Source organism: Podospora pseudopauciseta, chromosome 1 (genome assembly GCF_035222475.1).
Source record: "Podospora pseudopauciseta strain CBS 411.78 chromosome 1, whole genome shotgun sequence".
In the NCBI taxonomy this organism is placed as follows: domain Eukaryota; kingdom Fungi; phylum Ascomycota; class Sordariomycetes; order Sordariales; family Podosporaceae; genus Podospora; species Podospora pseudopauciseta.
Window position 1 is genome coordinate 7,525,568 of NC_085892.1, and position 24,917 is coordinate 7,550,484.

Consider the following 24,917-nt stretch of genomic DNA (forward strand, 5'->3'; position numbering starts at 1 on the left):
CAAGTTCTTCCCCATTCTCTCAGTGACAACAAAAGATCCATCTTCCTCACTTTGCCTATTCGGAAGAGCCCAAACCATCTCTAACGTAGTTCAAGCTACAAGCTTCAGCTCATTCTCACGGTGCGGAGCAAGAACAGACTTTGCAAGACACAACCGGGTGCCAACCTCATCTCGCCTCCCGGCGGCCGGCAGCATAACTGCAACCTCGATCGGATGCCACACCTACACAGGACTCCCCCAAAAAGCAAGAAAAACCAAGACGGATACTTTTTTGGCCGCCTGCCGCCTGTCGCCTTCCGCTGCCGTGTCAATGTGTGTCAATGTGTGTCAGCCTATCAAACACGTCCCCAGGATCAACCTATCAAATAGCCAGAGCTTCAGCACAATGTCGAGAGGGCGAATAGCAGAGCTCGTCACACCGGCCTTGGGGGCCACCCGAGGTACCCATCTTTCCAAAAGTACCCATAAGAAAGCAGCCAACACCGAGGGGGGTTGTGTGAAATATGGGCCAAGCTGAGAGTAAGTACACAAGGTCGGCAGTTGGGCCGTGTGGTGGGAATATATATATCACCACCGGCGCAACAAAAAGCTCGGGGTTTGTTCGACCAACCACTCTTTTGCTTTTCGAGGACATAAAAAAAAAAGAAAGATGTGTGTGTATGTATGTGTGTGTGTGTGTGTGTGTGTGTCTGTCTGTCTCTGTTGTCAATATCGTGAATCCCCCAGAAGGGTATCCAAGGTGTGCAGTTTCCCGCCCACTGCTCGGCACATCCATCCCACCGAGTCGACCTTTTCCTTTCAACCTTTTCTTTCCCTTCGGTGCATCTTCTATCCCGGGATTCGCTTTCCAAATACCCTACCCTACCCCAACATGATTTTTCTAAGGCGGTGTCGGAAGCAAAGCCGTGCAACATTTGAGGTCTGTTTCTGTCTTGACTGGTGCGGAAAAAGAGAAATAGGTTAGCTTTCAAGAACACGTGTAGGTGTGTCGTCTGTGCACAACAAGCACCATTTCATTTTCATCGTATATATATATATATATGTATGTATATATATTAAAATAAAATAAATAAAATAAGTAAAAATCATCTCGCTCGTTTCAAAATACTTAATAAGAAACACACTTTCAAGAAAAAGAGAACCAACAACCCCCCTCCCCCCCTTCCCTAAGAGAGATAGATATCTGACGAACAAACTGATAGAAAAAGCCACATCCCCATGACACCCACCTTATGAACCCCCCGGCGTCCACCCCAGCCCCAACCCACGACACCTTACCACACCAACAACTCTCCCAACCTCTCAACTGTTTTATTTTTTTTTCTTATTCTACTTTTTTTTTACTTTTTTTTTTTCCTTCTTCTTTCTCCGCTTTCTCCCGCCGCCGGTGAAGCGATGAGTAACCACGCAAATCAAGACGCTTACACACAACACAGAGGAGGGGTATCTTTCTTGACTGTTGATCATCATCAACACCAAAACACCAAGCATTTTCTCTCCCATTTTGCCCTTATCCCCCCCTCTTAACTTTTCCTCCCAAGGTTGGTTGTGATTCGGAAATACAGCAGAAAAGATAACTTTCGAACACCATGTTAACGCCTCCCGTGATTTCCCACCCAGGACCAAAAAAAAAAAAAAAAAAAAAAAAAAAAAAAAAAAGACCCAATATCCCGAGAGTTTGTTGAGGGCTTTGTTGTTCCAGATTTTATAGATGAGGTGTGATCGAGTCGGGTAGGCGCAGCTTGGCGACTCTTCGGTGGTAGGTTGTTGGTTGACGCCGTTGCTAGCGTTAAAAGGTGACGACGGCGGCGACGGAGGTGGTAGTAATACAAGGGAAAAGAAGAAAAATGCCGGTTGATGAAAACAAAAGACTTTGACGAGAAAATTGTGTGGAAAATAATCATCAACGTCATCAAAGGCGAATTTTCCCAAGTAGTTTATGGCCCCGAGTCTGTATTCGTTACACAACACGCAAGATGCTTTCTTTCTCTCCCCAATGCATTCAGACAACAGAAATGGTTTACTTTGTAGCGATCGACAAGAAGAGTAGGGTTAATGAAATTTTGAGTACCCATGAAAAGAAATCCCGTCATGGCTTATTATTTCCAAGGAAAAGGAGACTCAGTTGTGAGTGTGTATAGTTTGCTTGTGTGGGTTTTTTTTCTTTCTTTTTCTCTTTTTTTTTTTTTTTTTTTTTTTTTGACGGCAGTCTGATTTTATGCCCGAGACCTGACGGTCCCGACCGGTGTTGGGGTTGAAGAAGGGCCCGTGTGCGAGTGAAAGCCTTGCCGCGAGTTACGGCCACGCTTTGAACTACTGGTCAAGGTGCCCACATCATGTTTGCCTGGTCAACTGTCAGCCCGACATGTCAAAGACATACCAAATCGAAATTCAACTCATCGACTTACCATCACAACACGCCCGAACATTCTCCAGCCGATCCGCTTCGCGATCTTGTTGCTCGATGATCTGTCTGAGATCCTCCGCACTATCCTGCACTTCACTAGATTCATACATGCTCTGTGCGGTATCGCGCCCCGAAACACTTCTGCTCCTCAAGCTGCCAAATGTCCCGCCCAAGACCTTGCTCTCTTTCCAGTATCCGCTGATGCGGCTCAGCGTTCCAGATGACCGCGCCGCTTGCGGTGGTTGCTGCTGCTGCTGCTGCTGCTGCTGCTGCTGCTGAGAAATCTTGGAGCGAGACGGGGTGAGAGTGGGAACATTGAGGTAGTGGTCCATGGTTGGCGACTCCCGTACTGTTCGGGAGTTGTACGAGGACAGAGAAGGAGCACCGCGAGTGCCATGGGGCATCCGCTTGCCATAGCTTGGGTTGAATTCGTCAACATCGGCACTTGTAATGTGGCCAGCCATCTCTTCGGCATCCGACTGGCCATCGTTCGACGTCCTAAGGAGAAGGTAAGACAGGGCGTTGAACCATGTCTCATGTCGTTGACCAGTCGTGCAGGTGAACTTGATGGTTCTGCCAGGCGACACGATGACCAAGCTCTTCCTGTGCAGCCCGGGGGGCATCGGGTTGTCATCCGCTACGACGCGTACGGCCTCAATAGGAACACTCTTGGCACGAAGCTCATGACGTCCGGCAGATGATGGGTCTCGGTCGCTCCAGTACAGAGTGCGCGTGTACGGGTGCACCCAGAAGTACCTCCGGTGACGGTTCTCAGACATCTCACCACGGCCGGCCTTGCGTGTGTATTTCCACAGGTACTCTCCAATCATCGTCTGGGTGATGGCCTGGATCATGCGAGGGTCCGTGTTGGGGCCCAAGCCAGACGTGTCATAACCGCCCTCGGGGTGAATGTTGAATCGAGTGTCGACCTCGGATGCGAAGGATGAAATAGAGGACTTGCGGCTGCGGGCTGTCATTCTCGACGGCGAATGGACTTCGGGCATCTCGCGAATCGATCCATTCTTGTGAGCACGTGGTGTGGGAGTAGCACGACCACCGTTACCAGCAGCACCCGCGGGTGACAAGGGGCGTCTATGCGTGGGAGTCCGCGGGCGCATGGCAGAGGCGGGGAACAGTGGCGGTGGCATGCTGTTGATGGTTTCCTGACCGCCGCCCGAAGAGTTGGTCCTCGCAGCCTCGATGGCTTCTTTGTGGTTGGCTGGCAGGGGCGGGACAATGTCCTCGGCGGAGCTCCTGATGCTAGCAGAGCTGCCTGGCCTCCTAAGAAGTACGGCATCAATAGGCTCAGTGACAATGTCGGTAGCAGCCTTGCCCTTCGACCGCAGCGTGCTGTCGAAGCTGCCCTGGCGGGCCCGGTTAATGCGAACCGTGGATGGGGTGCCCATACTGAGATGTGAGCTGGAGCGTTCAAGATCGTCTGGCGGAAGAGATTGCTGGCTATTTGCCAGGAGCAACTGGTCAATGGCCTCGGATGTCAATGTTGTCTGAACGCCCTGATCGGCAGTAAGCACGGGCTGCTTCTGCGCGGGCTGCTCCTCTGACGCCTGAGCATCCTGCTCCTCGCCGTCCGTGCCACGGGGAATGATGAACGCATTTCTCTTGGGGCTGCGTCCCTCGCTTGGCTCGGTTTGCAGTGACTGGATCGCAGAAATGGTGAGCGGCGGGAGGATGGACTTGGGCTCCTCTGGCTCAACCGGGTCAACAACAACTTGAGAGCTGATGGCCGAAATAGACAAGAGAGGAGCTGGAACCTCGGGAGCCTCGAGAGGCTCCACAGTCTGCGACTGAATGGATGCCAGGGACAAGGCAGGGGGAGGGACGACTGGCTCTTCGCGCGGCTCGACATCCAAAGTCTGCCGAACGGATGACAATGAGAGGACCGGCAAAGGCGTCTCGCGAGGCTCGACATCCAATGCCGCAACAGCTGACAAAGACAGCGGCGGACGGACCGCCTCAACAGGTTCGACAGCACAAGCCTGAACGCTTGACAGGGAGAGCACCGGCGCAGGCGGCTCCTGAGGTTCAACATCCCAGGTCTTGAGCGTTGATATGGAGAGCGCAGGAAGGGGCACTTCGCGGGGCTCAACGTCCTGGGACTGAATAGGGGCAAGACCGAATGCGGGCGCAGCCGGCTCTGGCTCCTGGCGAGGCTCGACGGCCTCTGACTTGATAGACGAGAAAGAAAGAGGAGGCGAAGCGGGCGCCTCGAGCTTTGTCTCTACACTGCGTGCTGCAACGATAGGAACAACTGCCGGGGCTGGGAGGTCGAATGGCTGCTCCACTGGCTCGACATCTTCGGCCACGATGCTGGCGAATGACAGAAGAATGGGGGATGGCGGAGCTGTTGGCTCGACCTCCTCCGCGCAGATTGTCGACATGGACAGAGGAACAGGCTCTGGCTCTGGGGCCTCGATAGGCTCGAAATCATGGTAGGCATGTACGCTCGAGATAGAGAGCGCCGCCGGTGTTGGCACCACCTCGGCAATAGGCTCCACCGCCGTCGACAAGACAGCCGAGAAGCTGAGAGGCGCAGGAACCGGCTCAGGTTCGGGAACGGGCTCAACGTCATGGAAAGCATGGACGGAAGAGAGAGAGAGAACCGCAGGGGTAGGCTCGGGCTCTGCAATTGGCTCGATTTGCTCACCAAGAACTGCCGAGAGCGATAGGGGAGCTGGAACAACCTCCGGCTCCGAAACTGGCTCGATATCCAGAGAAGCAGTGGCAGGCACACTCAGAACTGGTGGCACAGGAGCCACGGGCTCGACGTTCTGAGACAAGACTGGTGCAAAAGTGAGCTTCGGCGGAGGCACCTCTGGCTCTCGCACTGGCTCCGTGTGCTGTGTCAAAATGGTAGACAAGCTCAGCGAAGGTGGCGTTGGAAGAAGCTCGGGCTCAATGACAGGCGCAATGTCTTCCGACTGGATGCTTGAAAGGCTCAAAGTCTGCGGTGGGACGACAACGGGAGTGGGGAGCAGAGCACGCTGCCGAGGTGAGGTCGAAGGAGATGGGAATTGCGCAGGCCTGTCTTCCGCATCCGAATCATGCTGGACGCTGACATCGCTGTACGACATGACCGATGCCGGCCGGCCCTGGTTGAGTTCGCTTCCCAGCCATTGACTGGACTTTCTGGGGCCGATGACAGATTCCACAGACGTGTGAGGTCCGATGACAGACTGCATAGACCTCTTAGGTCTAACAACAGACTCCATAGATCTCTTGGGCCCAATGACAGACTCCATAGATCTCTGACGGGCAATCACAGACTCCATCGTTCTTGGACGACTCCGCTCCATGTGAATGACACTTGGTGGAGCCGAGATTGAGCCCTCCCCATCACTGAGCACGCCAGACTCAACAAGGTCACGAACGTCCACTGGCTCTGTCATCATCCCACTGTCGACCATGGTCACCCTCTTGATCGGCATCCTCGGGACATCGGGAGCTGGCGAGAGATGGCCTCTGATCACGCTGGCGGGTGTGGCAGGCGTCATGGAACGGAGACTGCGGGCGGGGGTGCCACCGTATGAATCTTCATCGCTGTTATCCATGTTGCTCAACTCGGCAAACAGGCTCTGCTGAGGCGTTGCCGTGATGCTACCGCGATGAACGGGGGCGCCGAGAGGGCTGCTCTGTGCGGTAGACGGATCTTCACTAAGCTGCCGTTGACGTTGGCTCATGGATCCACGGTTCATGCGTGTCCGCATCCGCTGGGCAGGGTTCGCAGATGGTGATCTCACGTCCACATAGCCATACTCCTCGTCGCTCGAAGTTGACGCCGTGCTGTCGAACGAGTACGAGTCTTGGCTTGCGGGCAAAGGAGGAGGACGCCTTATCGACTCTGCACCCCGAGCTGGCCTCGGCCCGGATTCTGTCTCGGTTGCCGTGTCCTCGGATTCGTCCGTGGTGATGTTCTCAAGACCAGTCTCAAAGTCTTCCGTTTCGGTCGTCTCAGTGCCCCTTTCGTGGGCAGTCTCGAAAGCCTCGCTGGCCTCAGTCGCGGTGTCGAAGCCACCCTCGTGAGCCGTCTCGAAGTGATCGCTGCTCGATTCCTGGATGGTACCGATATTGAGGTTGGGTATCCGAGAGCTTGAGCCACGGAACGGATTCGTCCGAGGAGAGGGCGCTTCGGAAACATCATCCCAGTCAGGGTCTTCCACCACTTCGATTCTGCTCGGTCGGTGGCCACCCAACTGCGTGACCTTGAAGTTCGGCTTCTTGGCCTCCCTGGCATCAAGCTTGCGGTTCTTCTTGGGCGCCGGGTGAGGATCGCTTCTCAGCTTCTCGACCTCATCGCGGGCATCCTGGAGCATGCGCTTCAGCTCCAGCTTTTCGGTTTTCTCGCGATGGATGTTGGTCCTGAGAGTCTGGATGGTACGTTGAGCATGGCCGAGAGAAGTCTTGAGAGTTTCGGTCTCGAGTCCGGAGTGGCGAGGTGTCATTTTCAGAGGCGAAGGAGGCGGTGACTGCTCGGGGCCGGTGTTTCTGTCGCTACCGGAGTTGCGATCCTCATCACTCACACCACGAGTGGATTCCCGCTCCAGCATCCTGCCCCGCTGGGCTGAGAACGCCTTGGCTAGCTCCTGATTCTGGCTTGTGAGTTCGTCGACCCTCTTCTGAAGCGTCAAGCGTTCCGATTCGAAGGATACCGCACTGCGCCGGCTGGTGCCAAGCTCGATCTCGAGATTTCTGATAGCTGCCGAGTGCTTCTCCTCCTGCTTGGCCATGCTATCCTTGACCTCCTCCAGCTCTCGCTGGGTGGCGTTCTTTTCGGATTGCAAAGCAGCCAAAGCCTGCGTGAGCTTCTTCTCGCGCTCCGCAGCCTCCTTCTGCGATGCCATGAGCTCGTGGATTTGCGTCTCGAGGTTCCAGTTCTCATCCTTGTATCGGGACTCGCTCTCGTCCAGGCTTTTGATGTGTTGTTGGAAGCCTTCGGCCTCGAGTTCAAGTCTCGCCCTGTCCGCCTTGCTCTCCTTGAGCTCCTCTTCTCTCTCCGACAGAAGGGCTTGAAGATTTCGAACTTGTGCAATCAACGAGGTACTGATTTCGGCAGCGAATTCGATATCGTGGATCCGACTGGCAGGCTGATTGCGCAACTTTCGATTGGGGACACTGAACTTGGTGGGAGATGGGGTCGCCAACGTTTCGAACTTGGAGGGGCTCACAGAACGCTAGAAACAAGAATCAGTCCCGTGCTCGAGAGACGAGAACATCTGGCACAACATACCCTCCCAGCCTTGCCCTCGGCGGCATAAGGCGACCCTTGAGAATCACTGCTGGGAACCCTCTGCTTTGGAAGCAAAGCACGCGCACTGTCCCTCGCCACCTCACTGTAATCCTTCTCGATATCCAGGAGTCTTTGACGCAGGTCGGGATCAAGTTCGGCTTCCGATTGCAAACGCTCCACCTCCCGAAGCTTTTCCGTGAGCTCCTTCTGCTGTTGTACAAGTGCGGTACCCAGCTTTCCAGCTTCCTCCATTCGCCGTTCGGTATCCCGCAGATGGGCCTCAATGGCGCGTTTTGTTTGCTCGGCCGAAGCGCCGGGAGCAAGGGCGAGGAGGTGGCCATCGAAGTTGGAATGCCGAAGATGTGTCGGGCCGGACGGACTTATGACGAAAGGGTCAGCAACCTCTCCGGGACCCAAAGCCTCGACGGGCTTGTCAGATGCAACCGAAGTCGCCATGATGCCCGAGAACACCCTCGGACAGGCAGGCCCCAAAGATTCGGGGCTTTGCCTGCTCGCAGCACCGCCAAACTGTGTACGGTAGTGGTTTGTTTTGTTGGGATGCACGAAGCAACGTCACCTATTCCTCCCTTGCTCTGTTGGACATCAATCGGATCTCGATCGGTGGCGCGTGGTGGCCAGACCCAGCTGCCGTAGTAAAACGTTAAAAGAAGAGCTTTTTTTATTTTATTTTATTTTTTTTTAAAAAAAATAAAAAAAAATAAAAAAAAAAAAACAAGGTTCGGCAGCGGGTCGTGTTGAAGTGGTGTGAAATAATAGAAGCCCCGGATTCCGTAGGTCGAATTGGGCAAAGAAGACAAGTTAGAGACAATTAATAAGGAAGTAGTGGCAGTAGGAGCTGAAATGGCGTATCGCAAACGAAGGAGAACCAGAAACCGAGAGACGGCGAAAAAGAGGGAAAGGAACACGTCGGTAGGATTGGTGGGTGGTGATGGTGGTGCAGTGGCGGCCGTGAGGTGTTTTGTTTCTGAGAGTATGTTCGAGTGTGTGGGCGGATTTACGCGACACGAGGCGGACAGTCAGACAGATAGATGGGTATGTAGCGCATACCCCCAAAGGAGGATTGTGTACAACAGTAAGTCCTAGGTCGGCCTGAGCTCTGTTGACGTTGAGGGGTCAATTGATCGGAACGCGCGCGCACACCGAGGCTTAGCAAATCAAACAACAAGAACAACCAAAAATCCAGCAGCTGCAGCAAAACAGGCCAACGTCGCGCAACACAATCAAGATTGGCGACGGTCGTCTGCAGAGTGGAGGATGGGCGAATTAGGAAAAAGGTAATAGCAAAAAAAATAAGAAAAAAAAAAGAAAAAAAAATAAGGTCGGATTGACGGCGACGACAGCGGTGGGGGCGATAGAGGGAGAGACTGGGTGAATCCAGCAGCGAGGGAGACAGGAATCTGCTGGATGTCTTCGATGCATTGGCGTGATGGACGAACAATCCAGAACAGTGGGAGCGGAGCAGATCGCCCAGATGTCTGGTGGTGTTCTTGCCTCAGGCATCTGTGCTCCGTGGCATTGCGGGCGCTTGGCACGCTTGCATTGATCTCTCCACCTGTGGAAGCAGGGCCAAGACGCCAGCAAGCGTCATCTCCCGCTGCTTTTCCAGCCTGCAGCGTCCGAATAAAATGTCATCTCGTCTCTTGTTTTTTTGGGAGTCATTGGTGTCTCAGTGCTCATTGACGTGGGTGGCCTCAGCTCCAACACTGCCCATCAAACAATTAGCTTGGTGTCAAAGAACAGCTAACAAACAGAGAGGTCCGGCTGGGACCAGAGGCCACCTCAACAATAGCTATCCTAATCCAGAAGGCAGTGAAGATTTGTGAAGCCATTCACGATGTCTATCTGACCGTGATTGCTATTTATATAGAGATGCGCTCTCCCAATCACCAATCGCCGTGAAGATGTTCACGATCCGAGATCCGATTCGTTCAAAGCGACAATCATATCCAGCCTAGCCAGTTCCCACCCTGGAGATGGACGGGGGCCATAATTGAAAGCTCTTGATTCAATTTATTTTAACTGGAGTCACCTGTCAGTCGGTACCACACAAGTTCCCCAATGCTACCAACTCATCACTCGCTATCTTGTTGGGGAGCTCACTGCGGTATTCCAGAGCCTGGGCTGGTGATTTCTCCTCATTGTGTGCACGTGATGGCTTCCTCCAGAAAGCCAAACACGGCAACGCGCCAGGCACAAGATGCAAGGCACATGGCACCAAACGGGGGGCTGACTCGCCTGCTTGGTTTCAGCGCAACGGTGTTCCCTGCCCCGCACAAGCTTCCAATTGCGCTTTGCCCCTCCTTGGGAAATTCTGGAAAGGAATGAACAGCTCCACCGAAAACCCGCGGTGGAGCCCTTATGGTTAGGTAATGTGCACAAATCAAAAGGGGCGTGAAACCATTCCTCACAATGCACGCGAACGCGTAAAGAGGGTCCACTGACAGCTGTACAATGCATGTGTAGGGGGCATTGTCCAGTATCAAGGAAGAAAGGGGGGTGATGATATCACGAGTGACCAATAAGTAAACAAAGTTATTCGGGAGAAACATCTGGGGCACAGGAGATGCAGCATATAATAAGACCTCATATATTGCGTCTCACGTGACCGTCATGTTAACCTCCTGACCCCCATTTATGAGCCATGGAACCCGATGCCGATGCCACCAACCCCATCTAAAGCTATCTATCCTACCCGTCCTATCCTACCCGTCCTATCCTACCCGTCCTATCCTGCTCGTCTTATCCTATCCTACCCGTCATACCATGCATTCATGCATATTCACCCAATGCAAACCGTTGGATGGTTTTGGAATCAAACGCTTACCGCCCAACCTGATGACCAATGCTGTCTGTGAACCTGAGATCACCATTCCAACCCCGTAGAACCCTTAGCAACCTTCTCCCCTAGCCCCCTGATGACTCCCTCCAGCACCACTCCCTCCCCTTGCACCTTTGCCCGCTGCCTCACCCTGCTATAGAACACCGGGCAGTCCTTGCTGTCACACTTCACCTCCTGGTCCCCTCCATCCCACGACCCCAGCCCGACACAGCTCTGGCAAATCTTCACCAAGTCATTGTACCCCTTCCTCTGACTGTTTAACCTCCCCTGTAACACCACCATGGTCCCCAGCTCATCCTCCTTGCACCTCTCGCAAAGTGGCATCTTCTCCTCCTCATTCACCTCCTCTGCAAAAGCAGGGGCTGGCGGTGCCGGTGCCATCTTCACCCCACAAGCCAAGCAGGTCCTCGAAGCAAGAAAGTGCTCCAACGTCTTCTTCGCCTTGGCACCAACATTCTCCCCGTCCGATACCGCACGCTGTTGCTGCCCCTTCTTCACCATCTGCACCTTTGGAACCTCCTCATACCAAGCCCTCACATTTGCGCCCACCAAGTTGAATATCCTCTCCAGCGGCGGTATTAAATTCTTGCCAATATAATACTCCGCATCCAGCTCCAGCCCCTCCGTCACCCCCCTCTCCAACAGCTCCTCCGGCGCAACGCACCGATCAATCAACCTCGCGCCGGGAGCCCCGGTGACAACCACGTACGGCACCCTTTCCCCGTACTGCGGCTCAGCCCTCGCATCCTCCGACATTTTCTTGCCCGCTATCAACGCACCCGCCGGCCCGGGTCCCTTGGCGCTATAGCTCCCCAGTTTCACCTCCCTCGCGAAGCAAAAGTCCTGCACCGAGACGCTCCCCTTCATGATCTTTGAGCACTGGGTCTGGAAGTACGCCTTCACTTTGCTCAAATCCGCCGTCTCGAACAGGATCCGCAAGGCCTTCTCCTCGATCATCTGCTCGGCCGGCGTCCCGTCCCTCCGCACCGTCTCGATCCCCTTGGCGTCAAACTCTGGCGCTTCCTGGCCCGGATGCTCATATTTGTACCCTACGTACCTCTTCTTCGCGAGCAAAACGCACGGCTGGTACACCTTTTCAAACTTGAGCTTCACCGGCCTCGGGTTCACGTCCGTGATCTCCTCCGCCATCTCCCGCCCCAGGGCAAAGGCCTGCTCCCGAGTCCGGCCGGGGAGGTGGACAAACAGCGAGTCTGTATCCCCGTACACCACCTCTGCCTTCCACCTGTCCACGCTGTGGATGTACGCTATCGCTCTTTCCAACGTTTCCCTGCCGGTCTGGACAATACTGTCCGCTATCTCCGAACACGGCATCCGCCCGGAAAACGACGCAGAGGTGTACCCATACGTGACGTTAGCAAGCAGCTTGAGCGCAAGCTGCCTGTTGTTCAGCAGCTGCTGGAGCGTCTTGTCGTCTTTGTCTTGCTTCATCCCCGACTTGACCATGACTCTCGTCTCGAGGATTTCCGTCAGCATCTTGGCCAGCAAAGATTTGCGAATGGTGGGCTTGGTGTACATCAGCCCGTTGGGGGCGATGTTGATGTGCGGTTCGAGGAGCTTGAGCAGGCCCTCCCGGCGTTTGTACTCGGTGAACCCCATCTTGTTGGTGCCGCGCCAGTTGACGATGCGGCCGAGGCAGGTGGAGTAGCAGTAGTTGTACGCGATCATGACGCTGGGGTAGAGGGATTGAAAGTCCAGCACCAACACGGGGCTGGTGTAAAAGCTGCTCAGGGGCTCCATGACCAAGGGTAGGCATTCGAGCGCGTTTTGCGCGCCGACTTGCTTTCTGCTCGGGGAAACAAGCAGGAAGTTCTCTGGCTTGGCGATGCGAAACATGATAGACTCGACCTTGAACTGAGAGCCGCGGGAGAAGACAGAGAAGAAATCCACTCCCAACAGCCTGGCCTGCTCGCTCGTTCGGGGGATCAGCTCGTTGGCCTCGAGGATCTCGATATTCATCCTTGTCCTCTTGAGATGATACCGCAGCACCTTGGCCAGATCCCTCGGCCGCCCGCTTTTGTACCACTCCGTCAGGTCCTTCCACGAGAAATGCGGCATCCTCCGGTGCAGCAAGTGCCAGACCACGTTCTCCATGGTGTACTGCAGCAGGTTCAGCTCTCCCCGCATGGCCCTCCAAACATTGATCACGTGCCTCCCGGTAACGTGAATCGTAGACGTCGTGTTGAACCCCCAGCGATCAGCCTCCCTCCCTGACTTTCCAAACGAAGGTGACGAAGACTTCATCCGCGAGAACTCGTTGCAGAGATCATATCCGTACTGCCTGCCCGCCCTCTCCACCACGTACCCCCACGAGCCACCATGGACTTCATACCCGGTCAAGATGTCAGGATCGTGCATCCTCACAATCTCCACAATCTTGTTCATGAGCTCGAGCTCGCTTTCTTCCGCCACCACGTCAACCTTGCTAGGCATTTGCTTGCGGATCTGTTCCGCCAGGAGACCGTCTTCCGACAAGACAATGATCCCGCTCAGTGTGCCGTTCTCGGCTTGACTTCCTCCAAAGAGGACCTGCTCGTCAGATCGCATGCACCAAAAGAGGCACTGAATCTCGTCCTCTTCTGGGTTCGGCACCAGCTTCCCGCGGGTGTTGACGTGGATCTCTAGACTCATGGTGCTCATGTATTGAGCCTCATGCTGGACACTGGTTGATTTGGCCTTCTGGGAGTATCTGAACCCATGTTTGTTTTTCGGTGTCGCGCCGATGATCTGCGACATGAGATTCGGGTTTGCGCTCTGTGTGCCGGTCAAAGGAGAGTGTGTATCCCCCGGCTTTTTGGAAGACGTAGAGCTCTTCTTTTGCTTGCCATCCCACCACTGGCTGACCTCTTGGAAGGCAGGCGGTGGCGTGGCGATTTCCCAGGTTCGTAAAGTGCATGCCATCCGCTGTTTTTTGTATGACAGCTCCAGTCCCGCCAAATCAGGACCCTGCTCCGGTTTGATGCCATATGTTGCTGGTGACTCGCCTTTGGGATCAAAGTCGGGGAGGTAAGGAAGGGTGTCGCTTCCCAAACGGTACTCTTTGCCTGCGTACTCTCGTGGCCGCCGAGGGACATCTTCGTCTTGACTGTAGAAAGCATCTCGGTAGATGACGTCTGGTAGTCCGTAGGTCTGCATGGTGGACAACACCTCTTGGGCTGTTGGCGGTTGGCTGTGGAGAACAAACATGGTTGTTGGACCATCCCAACGGTACTTTGGCTTTCCAGACAGTCTCACTGCCTTTGGGGTAACCGGAGAGTCTTCTGAGCTTGTGATAGCTGGACTCTTACCCTGCTCTGACTGAGGTCCCCTGGTGGACATGGAAAAGTCAAAGGTTACATGCTTCTTCGGTGTCTCATTGTCGCTCTGCTGTGAGCCATGTTGCTGACTGAGTCTCAGCTGAGTATGTGGGTTCTGAGGATCCTTTACCACAGGAAAGCTCAGAGCCAGGTGCTTGCCTTGCTTCTGCGGGTTTCCCTTTATAGCAGGCTTTGGCTGTGAGGATTGAGCCTGTCCTGTCACAGGTGGCTTGTCGCTGGCTTCTGTGACCGAGAATGGCTTAGCACCAAGACCAGTTTTCTCGAGGACGCCCGCATCGCTTTCCGATTGTCTGAGCCTTGGCCTCTTTGGTGGACGGCTGTCTGGCTGTGTCGATGAAGGACGTTTTTTATCTTCTCTCGGTGCTCCAGGAAGCAACCCATCCTCCATCAATACTAACCCCAGCCTTTGAGCCTCACTGAAGATGCCCTTGGGTATCGGGATGTTGGGCCGCCTGCCAATACGCTTGCCGCTGACAGCGGTACCACCACCGATTTCGTTGACTGTGCGTTGCAGGTTTGCGATCGCTTCGGTTTCTTTCAAGTCTGGTGCTATTTGGGCCTTGGAACCAGCGCAGACAGTTGAATCAGCTGGCTCCGTCGCCTGGTCTCCTTTCTTGGCCTTGTTCTCTTCCGAGTACTCCGGAAAGAGCTGCCGCGCCTCTTCACCCATTTCGAGTTCCAGAATCTTTTCCTCGTCGATTTCAATGTTCCTCACAACGTCCGGATTCTCCTGTATCAATCTGTCTTCGAGACCCAAGGCACGAAGCAGGTTCTCCGGAAACATATCCTCGACGGACTGTAGAGTTGTCGGAATGGTGTCCTCCAAAGGGAGCGGCTGGACATAGTTGGAGAATGTGAGCTCTCTGTAGTCCTCATTGTCGACCTCAGCTTCAATGAGTTGCTGAAGCTGCTTGCGATACTCTGCCTCCTGAATCCAACCAGGTGGTGAAGTATGGCGTGGGTTGGCTGACATAGAGACCAGGGCCTCAGGGGGAAACGGACTGCTGCCGTCACTCGAATCTCCTGATAACTTTTTCCTCCGCTTCGTCTCATCCTTCCACAGCCCAGCCATGCTGTGAACAAGCTTGATGTCGGCCGGTAAGGGGTGTTCTCGCTCGATGAAATCATGGTGAAGCGGCCGTTCTTTCACTTCCCGGCGATTGAGAATATCTTGCACGCATATGTCCACTTCGATCTCGCAATGGCTTGAACGAGGCAGCTCAAAGTCGTCTGTGATGAACTGTGGTGGGATCGTGTTACTGTCCCATATTCGCGGAGCATCTTCCGGGCCGGCAGGGCCCGGAATGGGAGACCGAAACCGTACGTTGCCGACCTCGATGTAGTCGCAGCCGTACAGATTGTAGTCGGTCATAAACTGGAGGAGGAACTGAAGGTGAGCTTCATAAGGCTGGAACTTGCGGTTCATGATCGACCCCTGCTGGAGCAGGTCGGCCAGCCTGGTCATGACCAGGGGGTTGAGCATGTAGAGCTTGAGGTAGAATCGGTACCCCACATGGAAGCCGTAAAATGGAACTCCTTTGACAAGCGTGATTCGAGCAACGAAACGCGGCCGGTCCCGATCTCGATCTCTTCTATAGCTGACAGCCAGAGCTTGATCAATGGACGCATGGAGCTTGAGGATGAATTCAGACACTACAGCTGTGTCAGATGGGCCATCTTGAGCATTTAATGAATGGCAGGCAGCCTTACCCAGCTTCTTCTCTAATGGCCCACGGTACTCAACGTACAGATAAGGGAACGCGCCGTGAATGTGAGCGCAGACCTTCTGCCCTGTCTCAGTCGACCCGAAAACGCGAACGACGGGAAGCTTGGGTTCCTTCGCCGCCTGAGAGGCGCGATAGTCCTTTCGTAGTTGGGGATCATATCGCGTGGGCGTGGCTTGGTAATGATCGATACAGTTGAGGCGGACGCGGAACGACTCCATCTTCTCGCCGCTCGCTTCCACTTGCAAGGCCGCTGAGGTGGGCAGTGAATGCTCTGGGAAGCGCACAAGTCAAAATACCCAGGTAAGAATGGATCAAGAAGCATTTTTTGGCAAGGGCTCACGCCGATGGGGCCATGGGGGAAACTCGGGATGTCGATTCTTCCAGAGCTCGGATGTGCCCACGGACAGCATTTCGTTCATGTTTCTTTTACCCGCCGAAGAGGCACAACACGCGTTTCAACGCAGGTGTCGCGCCGCTCAGTGGAACGTCAGGTTCGCCAAAACACGTGGGGACTCCAGTGGCGGACAAAGGCTAAGTGAAAGGGTTAGGGTTGCTCGCGAGCTTTACTTCTTGCCCCCGGACCACGCAAGTTGGAATATTTCATGGGCAAGAAAGCTCAACGGCCGGCCATATGTCGAAGTTTTGAGTGAGTTGACGAACAAGTGATCTACTGAACAGTTTGAACGATCCCCATCGATTTATACAGCCCGAGCTCCCCTGCCCAGGCTTGGGTCTTGGCATCGAAGCTTGGCCTCGTCGCATTTGATATTCGCGGTCTTCACGGCGGTCCTCAGGTCTCCCAAAATTTCCATCCCTCAACATCATACACCCTCACGTCAAAATGCCACCACCAAACCGCCCAGAACAACAGCCCCCCACAACCGGCGCCAACGCCGCGCCCACGGGCTCTTCAGACGGCCACCACGCCGCCGGCGTCGCCCGAAAAGAAGACAACATCTACATCCCCTCCTACATCTCCAAACAACCCTTCTACGTCTCCGGCCTCGACGACCAAGATGACTCCCTCCAGCATCAGCGCCGCGCAACAGCCAAAGACCACGAAGAAGCCGCCCAGCGCGCTCTCCTCGACTCCAAAGGCCGCAAAGCTGCACCGGCGCGAACCAAGTGGGTCAAAGGCTCCTGCGAAAACTGCGGTGCCATGGGCCACAAGAAAAAAGACTGTCTCGAAAAACCACGAAAGGTTGGCGCGAAGTTTACGGGGAAGGATATCCAAGCTGATGATCGAAATCTCAAAGACGTGAAGCTCGGGTACGAAGCAAAGCGCGATGTCTGGGCTGGGTACGACCCCAAGCAGTACAAGGAGGTGCTGGACGAGTACAACATAATTGAGGAGGCGCGGAGGAAGCTGGTGGCTGAGACCTCGAATGGCGAGGATAAGAAGTCGTCAGAGGAGGAAAACGGAGGGGAGGATGCATACGAAAAGGGATTCAAGTATGCGGAAGAGTCTGACTTGGGCAAGGACCGGACGACGAAGAAGTCCATGCGCATAAGGGAGGACACGGCGAAGTACCTCCTCAATTTGGACTCTGACTCCGCGAAATACAACCCAAAAAAGCGCGCCTTGGTGGATGCCGGTGCGATAGCAGACAAGTCGGCCCAGGTCTTTGCGGAGGAGGCCTTCCTTCGCGCATCTGGCGAGGCGGCAGAGTTTGAGAAAGCTCAGAGGTATGCGTGGGAAGCGCAGGAATTGAAGGGCGATACTAGCTTGCACTTGCAGGCCAACCCAACTGCTGGTGCTTTTGCCCGAAAGAAGGAGACCGAGGAAAGGGAAGCTAAGAGGAGGAAGAAGGCGGAATTGCTCGCCAGCCAGTACGGCGAGCAACCAGCTGTTCCAGAGGCTCTCAAGGCGACCATCACAGAGTCAGAGACCTTTGTGGAGTATGACGAGGCCGGTCTCGTCAAGGGAGTGCCAAGAAAGGTTGGCAGAAGCAAATACCCCGAGGATGTCTTCATCAACAATCACACCTCTGTCTGGGGCAGTTGGTGGTCAGACTTTCGATGGGGTTATGCTTGCTGCCACTCATTTGTCAAGAACAGCTACTGCACAGGTGATACAGGAAGACAGATCGCCAACGAGGAATGGGATAAGTAAATGTAATATCTGTACTGCAGAAATGTTAATGATACCCCTGTTTTGGATGGAGCTGGCTGTCTATCAAGGTTCATCTTCACATGCACACCAATCTCAAACTACAGAGCGCAGCTCATAGCATCAACAATATCACATCACAGCTAGACAAATCAGGTGGATTAAGCGCAGGTTCTTTCAGAAGAGCTGAGGCTCGATTGGTGACTCGCTGCTGAGTTGATGTACGGTAAATCTCGATGCATTGCACGCCGACTAACGCCTGTAAAGCAGCATGATGCAGAGGCCCCAAGTTCCTGCCCAGACCAGTTTTCGTAGCCCGTCCCGCAAAGTCCCAATCAAAATCCCTCTGGTATAAAAGATGCCTCAAATTTACTCCTCGTCCTCCTCGGCGTCGCCATCGCCACCCTCGGCGGCCTTGGCCTTCTTTCTCCGGACACGGCCGGGGCGGCCACCACCGAAGGGGGAGGTGAGAGCGAAGTCAATGTGCTTCTGGGAGTCGAGACGGACGACGAAAGAAGGAACGTTGACGATCTGCTTGCCGACACGGATGTGGCGCTGGCGGATAAGGACACGAGCGTGGTGGATGGACTTGGCGAGGCCGAGCTTGTAGACGAGAGTCTGGAGGCGGCGCTCCAAGAAATCCTCAGCCTTGAGGGCCAGGACGTAATCGAGCTTCATGCGGGACTCATCGAGCACACCGACGCGGACGAGGCGGCGAATGAGGGCATTGCCTTCGAAGAGACGCTTGGGGTCCTTCTCGTCGAGGGTGAGAAGCTCACTGTAGGGAAACTGTTAGCACTTTTTCGCAAGTTGGAGTGATCAGAGCTGGGGGAAAAGCTTACCGGGCAGCACGACGAATCTTGGAGAGGGTGAGCAGAACGCGCCACACCTCACGCTTGTTGCGGAGACCGTACTCGCCAACGAGCTTCAACTCGGAGTCCCTGAGAGTCCGAAGGTTAGTCCAAGATCACAATCGACATAAGCAGAGTCAAGCTCTAGCTCAGTGGCCGGTGATTGAGTTGCAGGCATGATCGGAGCTGGCGACGGCGAGGTTTCGCAAAATCTCGAGCTGCCAAACAGAGGCCGCAATCGATGAGGGAGAATCGATTCGATCAAACATACAAACGAGCGGCCTCGAAGGGACGGCGGGGGACCTTAGCGGTCTTGGAGTACGAGCGAGGGGCCATCTTTGTCGTTGAGGCTGTCAAAGGTCGATCGGTCGAGGGAAATTTCCAAACTCCAGACCCTTCCCTTGGAGTTGATAGAAAATTGAATGCCAGCCCGGAGGGGTGGGTTTGTGGTTGGTCCGTGCGTGTGGGTCCACCAGCGTGCCCTAACAATAGCTGGTTGGTTGGGAGCAGCCCGCAGCCTGCTTAGTCACCCGTGTGCAAATCCCGACCTCAGATTTGCGTTCACACAAAATTCCCAAATTCGCCAGCCAGCGACAACACCATCTCGACAGATCTCGACCCACGACGACAACCCCATAATCAATCAAAATGGGTCACCCTGCTGGTCTCCGTGCTGGTACGAGATACGCCTTCTCCCGGAACTTCCGGGAGAAGGGTATGATCAGACTGTCGACATACCTTAAGCAGTACAAGTATGTTGGAGGACTGATTTTGCGACCCTTGGGACTTTGGTGCTAACGGATTGCAGGGTTGGCGATATCGTCGACATCAAGGTCAACGGTGCCGTCCAGAAGGGGTAAGCGAACATCCCGATTTTCCTATCCACGATTTCCGATTGCGGAGGGGAGCACGAGGCGGGGAAACTACATCGTCAATTTCCAAAGTTTCGGGGGGAAGATGGCAGCGTGATGGACACATCAGATGAGGCTGTGTGCAGAATTAGGGACTGACTTTGCGCAAACAGTATGGCCCACAAGGTCTACCACGGCAAGACTGGCGTTATCTACAACGTCACCAAGTCCGCCGTCGGCATCATCATCTACAAGAAGGTCAAGCACCGCTACATCGAGAAGCGCCTCAACGTCCGTATCGAGCACATCCAGCCCTCCCGCTCCCGCGAGGGTTTCCTTCGCCGCGTGAAGGAGAACGCCGAGCTCAAGAAGAAGGCCAAGGCCGAGGGCAAGCCCGTTCAGCTCAAGAGACAACCCGCCCTTCCCCGCGAGGCGCGGACCATCTCCATCAAGGAGAACAAGCCCGAGACTGTCGCCCCTGTCGCCTACGAGACCACGATCTAAGGTGTTGCTGGAAGGCGGATGAGGTGGTGTTCTTTATGGGTTGCTTATTTCTCACTGCATGGGGTTCATTGCGTACGGCACGGAAAGATGCCCGGCATGGATTTGGTCTGGGATGCGGGAGTGCTGATAGGAAACAAAATACCAATGGCATGACCAACAAAGAGCGACTCGAAACGCATTGTTCATCCGGCGTGGCTTGCTTGTGAAGACCAGATCTGGACCGGCGAGTCCAACCTCCGCGATGCTGGTCACTCGCTGAAATGCAGACGCCCGAGGCTCGCTCTAGCCCAAGGGATTACGGCACACAAGTGGCAAGAAATAGAGCAAATCCAACAAGAACATCCACTCATCAATGTGACAAGCTCCCTCCAGTTATGATAGCTTTTTCTGTCTTATGCTCCATTACAGTTTATCCCTGCGAACTGTGAAATGGTCTGCTTCCTGTAAAAGCATGAGATAGACAAGGAACACATAATTTGGCCCTCATGTCGTATTCGGAGTATTCTACACACCTGACATATCTAAGTAGTCAGACAGAAGAATTGGCTAACGTGGTTGATTGACATACACCAATCAAGTACACACGACAAGGTTCCTTGTATTCCTCTGGGCCAAGCAATCCTGTGTCACCATGAAAAAGGTGAAACCTATTCGGAGCTAACAAAATGTCTCCGAAAGCTGCCCCATGTATTTCGAGGGCCTTTTTGAGCCCCTGCCCATTTTCTCTATGAGTTATAGCTCTCTGAGAGCATATCAGTCCGTCAGCTGAAGCAAGAGAATAAGGGTGGGCAACACCGGCAAGAACCGTCTGCTTCTCGAATAGCTCATGATATGTGGTCACATAGTCACTCGCCGTCAAGACAATGGCGCGGAATTCCGGAGACGATGGCCTTGTCAGAGGGTCTTCTTATGATGTGAGAGAGGGGTGGGTTTGAAGACTCCGAGATGAACTGTGTAACATGGACTTGAGGATGGCGACGCTCAGTCCAATGCCAACACAGAAACGCCTCTTTTTGAGAGGTATTTCTGGGGACTCTTTCCCTTAGCGGAATATATTTTGGGAGAAGGATTAAAGACAGTGAATTATATGGGAAGTTTGAAAAAGTTGTTGAGCTTCAAGAGCCCAAGGAACATGGACCATGAAGGCAAGTGGGGTCTTGGAATGGACTGGCACCGCTAGTTCGGCTGGCCAATAGTGTCCGGGCGTGGGGCAACAAGGCTGGGAGTGGCTGACCACCTGACGCAATGAGTCGCTGAGCTTGCCCACCACAGCTGCCCGTTCCCACTGTGTCGGTTTGCCAGGCTGGCCGTCATCAGTGGACGTTCGTGGTTGGTCCGTCCGAAGCAATTGACAGGACAACCTGGAACATTTCGCCCTCAAACAGCCGCGCCTCCGAAAGGCAAAGCAAAAGCCAGACAAGCTCCCAACCAGTCACAAGGTTCTCGCGAGGATCGATGCGCTCACCAGACACTCTCGGTTCAGGCAGGTAGCAGGGCTGTCTGCTCTCGCAAACGCTTCTGCACTTCAAGATCATCACCCCTCTCCTCCCGGTCCCGCCGGAAGTCTCTCGATAACATAGTTGCCAACACTCGGTTACTATGGGCTGGACGGCCTTCTGGCTGGCCTACCTTTTCGGAGGCATTACCTTTCTGCCTTTGGTCGCCGCCATCCTCTTCGCCCACGCCTACCTGACACTGCCCTACCACGAAGATGCCGATAACGCCTTTCCAAACGCGGACGATCTGGTTCAGCCAGGGGATGATGTAGATGCACTCAAAGCGGCGCAGAAGGACAAGGAGGAAGCCAAATCACGAACAATTCACCATGACACCGATGTGGCTGCCGGCTACTTTGCCGTCTGTCGTGAATACACGCCCATGGGAATCAACGCAAAGCCGATAGAAAGATCAACACCGGTGGGATCAGCTACGGTGGCTGCTCCAAGTCCAAGTGTCTACCAAACCATGTATCGCAGCATATTTGACCGGAAAGGCACATCGAGCCCGCTGGACAACAAGAACGGCGCCAGTCAGCGACCAAAAAAAGCTGGGAATGTTTTCTATGTTGTACTAAGGTCCGTTCGTCGTACACCCCACCTGCCAGCAATGCGTTTCAAAAGGCCCTGTCTAACCTATCTTCCAGACACGGCCACCTCATGCTTTTTGACGATGATGAACAACTCGAAGTGCGCCATGTAGTATCCTTGGCCCACCATGACATTAGCATATATTCGGGCGAGGAGGTCACGCCGGAAGGCGAGCTATGGATCAAACGCAATGCGATTTGCCTCTCGCGCCGTGCAGATGGGCCAGAGTTGGGCCCAGATAGCCAGGTGTCCAAGCCCTTCTACTTGTTCTCAGAGAACTGCTCTGCTAAGGAAGATTTCTACTTTGCCCTCCTGAGAAACCAGGAGCTTTCCTTTCCCACTGAGCACAGAGCGCCGACTCCGATCCAGTTTGAAGTTAAGAACATCATATCGCTGGTCCAGAAGCTGCATTCGTCCGAAGAACATATGCAAACAAGGTGGCTCAATGCCATGATCGGGAGGATATTTCTCGGCATCTACAAGACCAAGGACATTGAAAATCTCATAAGGGAGAAGCTTACGAAGAAGATATCCCGGGTCAAGCGGCCGGCTTTCTTATCCAACATTGAAATCAAGGCTATTGATACCGGCGACTCGGCACCATACATTACCAACCCTCGCCTCAAAGACCTCACCGTTGAAGGAGAGTGCGGTATTGAGGCAGACATGCGCTACACCGGCAATTTCCGGCTCGAGGTTGCTGCAACTGCCCGCATCGACTTGGGTGCTCGTTTCAAGGCACGAGAGGTCAACATGGTTCTCGCGGTTGTTGTTCGAAAGTTGGAAGGACATATTCACCTAAAAATCAAGCCCCCACCGAGCAATCGGTTGTGGTTTTCTTTCCAGCAGGCACCGAAGATGGAGATGACCATCGAGCCTATCGTCAGCTCCCGCCAAATCACGTACAATGTTATTCTTCGTCAAATCGAGAGTCGTATCAAAGAGGTCATTGCCGAAACGCTGGTTTTGCCTTTCTGGGACGACACCCCGTTTTTCAACACCGAACACAAGAAGTGGAGAGGCGGTATATTCCATGACGACAGAATCAAATCAACGATGGATCTTGAGACCGCGGCGGCTCAGGACGGGGAACTGGATGAAGTTGACCGTTTGGAGGAGACTCAAGGGGCCCCAGAAACCGAGTTGCCACAGATGGAGAAGAGCCATAGCGTGCCAGTGCTCGAAAAGAAGACATCTATTGGCCTTTTTGGAAGGAAAATGAAGAGCAAGACTGATCTGAGAGGGTCAGCTGGGGACTCTACCTCAAGTTTGGATCTGAAGGCCGACCCCAGGACTTCCGTGGCCAGCTTTGAGTCAAACAGGTCAGATGCAAAGTCATCTTCACTAAGCTTAGACTCTCGAAGGGAGGTCAAGAGTGATCTTTCTTCCTCGCCACCTCCTGTGCTCTCAGTACCCTTCGCCCAACCAGCAACACCCACTGTCGGAACCGACCCCATCAACGCTGATCTCTTCAAGCCCTCGTCATCTCCGCCTAATGGAAGCCCAGCCATATCGGCAATGGCGAACCTTTCTGCTCAAGCGCAACCTCCATCACCAGCTCTGACGCCAGTCACGAATGCACATACTACATCGAGCTCGTCAGTTTCTTCGAGAGATGCCACAGACACCGAAAAGGACCTGGACAAAACACCCCAAGGTCGACGCAATACAGCATCCTCGTCCGGCAGCCATGATGATGGTAGAGCTAGATCAAGGTCGCCTTCCGCTTCCACCAAAGGATCGGTGAAGAGCCAGACGGGATCCATCGCCCGGGGCTTCTTCAACCGCCGTGACACTGGGTATTCGGCTTCCAACACGGCCAGTCTCGCCGATACAAAGAAAGGGGCCGCGCTGGCTGCGGTTACAAATGCCGCAGCATCTGCCAAAAGATGGGGACTGAATGCCTTTCAGAGACGTCTCACTGATGCAGGTTCTGCCACAGACGGTGCACCACCACACCTAGACCTCAACCAGCCGATGGGTCGTGGCCAACCCTTACCTCCCCCAGGAACGCCTCTCCCAATGCCCGACAAAAGTATTCCTGTTTCGCCTATTCTTGTACCAAAAAGGAAGCCGATTCCTCCACCTTCAATTTCATCACAATCTGAAGACTCCTCGAGCCACAAGGTCGAGCGCCGCCCAGTTCCACCACCACCACTTCCCAAGCGGCGGCAGTATCAGAGCGACTCGGTGGTGGACGATGGACACAACATGTTGGTTGTAGCCGCCCCGGCCGATTCCGAACCCACTACGCCGCTCAGTGGCTCACATAGTCCGTCATGGATCGAAGATGGCAAAGCTCATGGCGACAGCTCGGCCAAGTCATCCAGCGATATGCCAGTCATCAAACTCAACGGCGAAAATTCTGGGTCGTCTCCTGAAACTGCACCTATAGACAAAACCCAACCCAGGTGCGAAGGCAGAAAGGGCGGTGGCTCCACCAAGCTGGTGGTGGATGATGACGATGACGACTACTCCGCATGGATGGAGGATCCGTTACCAGACGATGATCTTGACTCCGCAGTCGAGCCATCAAGAGCATAAGTGAGAATATTGGTTTTCATAATAGGGTTTAGGGTTTCATTCTTTTCTTGTTCTTTTGTTCCTTGCGGAGGCGCAATAGCAGGCGTTTGCATGCTCTGCAGGATTGGCTGGATACATGCGGATATACCATTATGCCGGGTAGACACGGGGTGATTCGCTGGCACATTGGGAATGGTGTACGGCGTTCTTGAATTTTTCTTTGGGTCAAACATGTGAATTCACAACAGGAATGAAATACATCATCTTTCAACAGTTGTGTGTCCTGAGTGCTACGACCAGGTATGTCCCCTTCCGCATCACGCAATCTTCCCTCAATCTCGACGTGCGTCTTGACTTGCAGTATGATGGGGACGGGAGGCTATGGTAATATCCTTGTACTGGAGTTTTGGGTTTGCT

General features: G+C 54.1%; 7 protein-coding genes across 7 annotated transcripts; 3 read left to right on the plus strand and 4 right to left on the minus strand.

The window, feature by feature from the left end:
- Positions 1-2,391: 2,391 nt before the first annotated feature.
- On the minus strand, positions 2,392-8,108 carry QC763_120630 (uncharacterized protein; the record flags this gene model as incomplete). Its single annotated transcript, XM_062908654.1, has 2 exons — positions 2,392-7,596; positions 7,653-8,108. The coding sequence occupies 2 exons, from the start codon at positions 8,106-8,108 to the stop codon at positions 2,392-2,394; spliced, it is 5,661 nt and encodes a 1,886-aa protein (XP_062771769.1).
- A 1,548-nt stretch (positions 8,109-9,656) lies between these two features.
- Positions 9,657-10,130, minus strand: QC763_120640 (uncharacterized protein; the record flags this gene model as incomplete). Its single annotated transcript, XM_062908655.1, has 2 exons — positions 9,657-9,692; positions 9,774-10,130. 2 exons carry the CDS (start codon positions 10,128-10,130, stop codon positions 9,684-9,686), a joined length of 366 nt encoding a protein of 121 aa, XP_062771770.1. The 3' UTR covers positions 9,657-9,683.
- Positions 10,131-10,536: 406 nt separating this feature from the next.
- On the minus strand, positions 10,537-16,038 carry REV3 (DNA polymerase zeta; the record flags this gene model as incomplete). Its single annotated transcript, XM_062908656.1, has 2 exons — positions 15,558-16,038; positions 10,537-15,500 (listed from the first exon to the last, which is right to left on the minus strand). The coding sequence occupies exons 1-2, from the start codon at positions 15,790-15,792 to the stop codon at positions 10,537-10,539; spliced, it is 5,199 nt and encodes a 1,732-aa protein (XP_062771771.1). The 5' UTR covers positions 15,793-16,038.
- Positions 16,039-16,415: 377 nt separating this feature from the next.
- Positions 16,416-17,687, plus strand: SLU7 (mRNA splicing protein; the record flags this gene model as incomplete). Its single annotated transcript, XM_062908657.1, has 1 exon — positions 16,416-17,687. One exon carries the CDS (start codon positions 16,416-16,418, stop codon positions 17,685-17,687), a length of 1,272 nt encoding a protein of 423 aa, XP_062771772.1.
- Positions 17,688-17,838: 151 nt separating this feature from the next.
- On the minus strand, positions 17,839-19,455 carry RPS9B (ribosomal 40S subunit protein S9B). The gene is made up of 3 exons (XM_062908658.1): positions 18,807-19,455; positions 18,527-18,625; positions 17,839-18,462 (listed from the first exon to the last, which is right to left on the minus strand). Exons 1-3 carry the CDS (start codon positions 18,869-18,871, stop codon positions 18,054-18,056), a joined length of 573 nt encoding a protein of 190 aa, XP_062771773.1. The 5' UTR covers positions 18,872-19,455; the 3' UTR covers positions 17,839-18,053.
- On the plus strand, positions 19,077-20,230 carry RPL21A (60S ribosomal protein L21A). The gene is made up of 3 exons (XM_062908659.1): positions 19,077-19,287; positions 19,344-19,391; positions 19,560-20,230. The coding sequence occupies exons 1-3, from the start codon at positions 19,184-19,186 to the stop codon at positions 19,888-19,890; spliced, it is 483 nt and encodes a 160-aa protein (XP_062771774.1). The 5' UTR covers positions 19,077-19,183; the 3' UTR covers positions 19,891-20,230.
- Positions 20,231-21,189: 959 nt separating this feature from the next.
- On the plus strand, positions 21,190-24,521 carry QC763_120700 (uncharacterized protein; the record flags this gene model as incomplete). Its single annotated transcript, XM_062908660.1, has 2 exons — positions 21,190-21,965; positions 22,034-24,521. Exons 1-2 carry the CDS (start codon positions 21,490-21,492, stop codon positions 24,519-24,521), a joined length of 2,964 nt encoding a protein of 987 aa, XP_062771775.1. The 5' UTR covers positions 21,190-21,489.
- Between the last annotated feature and the right edge of the window lie 396 nt (positions 24,522-24,917).

Excerpts from the sequence above, each read along its gene's own strand:
- RPS9B (XM_062908658.1), bottom strand. The coding sequence starts at position 18,871 with ATGGCCCCTCGCTCGTACTCCAAGACCGCTAAGGTCCCCCGCCGTCCC. Across the intron at positions 18,626-18,806 it reads CCCTTCGAGGCCGCTCGTTT|GGACTCCGAGTTGAAGCTCG; the intron begins GTATGTTTGATC and ends TCGGACTCTCAG. Across the intron at positions 18,463-18,526 it reads AAGATTCGTCGTGCTGCCCG|TGAGCTTCTCACCCTCGACG; the intron begins GTAAGCTTTTCC and ends GTTTCCCTACAG.
- RPL21A (XM_062908659.1), top strand. The coding sequence starts at position 19,184 with ATGGGTCACCCTGCTGGTCTCCGTGCTGGTACGAGATACGCCTTCTCC. Across the intron at positions 19,288-19,343 it reads ACATACCTTAAGCAGTACAA|GGTTGGCGATATCGTCGACA; the intron begins GTATGTTGGAGG and ends AACGGATTGCAG. Across the intron at positions 19,392-19,559 it reads AACGGTGCCGTCCAGAAGGG|TATGGCCCACAAGGTCTACC; the intron begins GTAAGCGAACAT and ends TTGCGCAAACAG.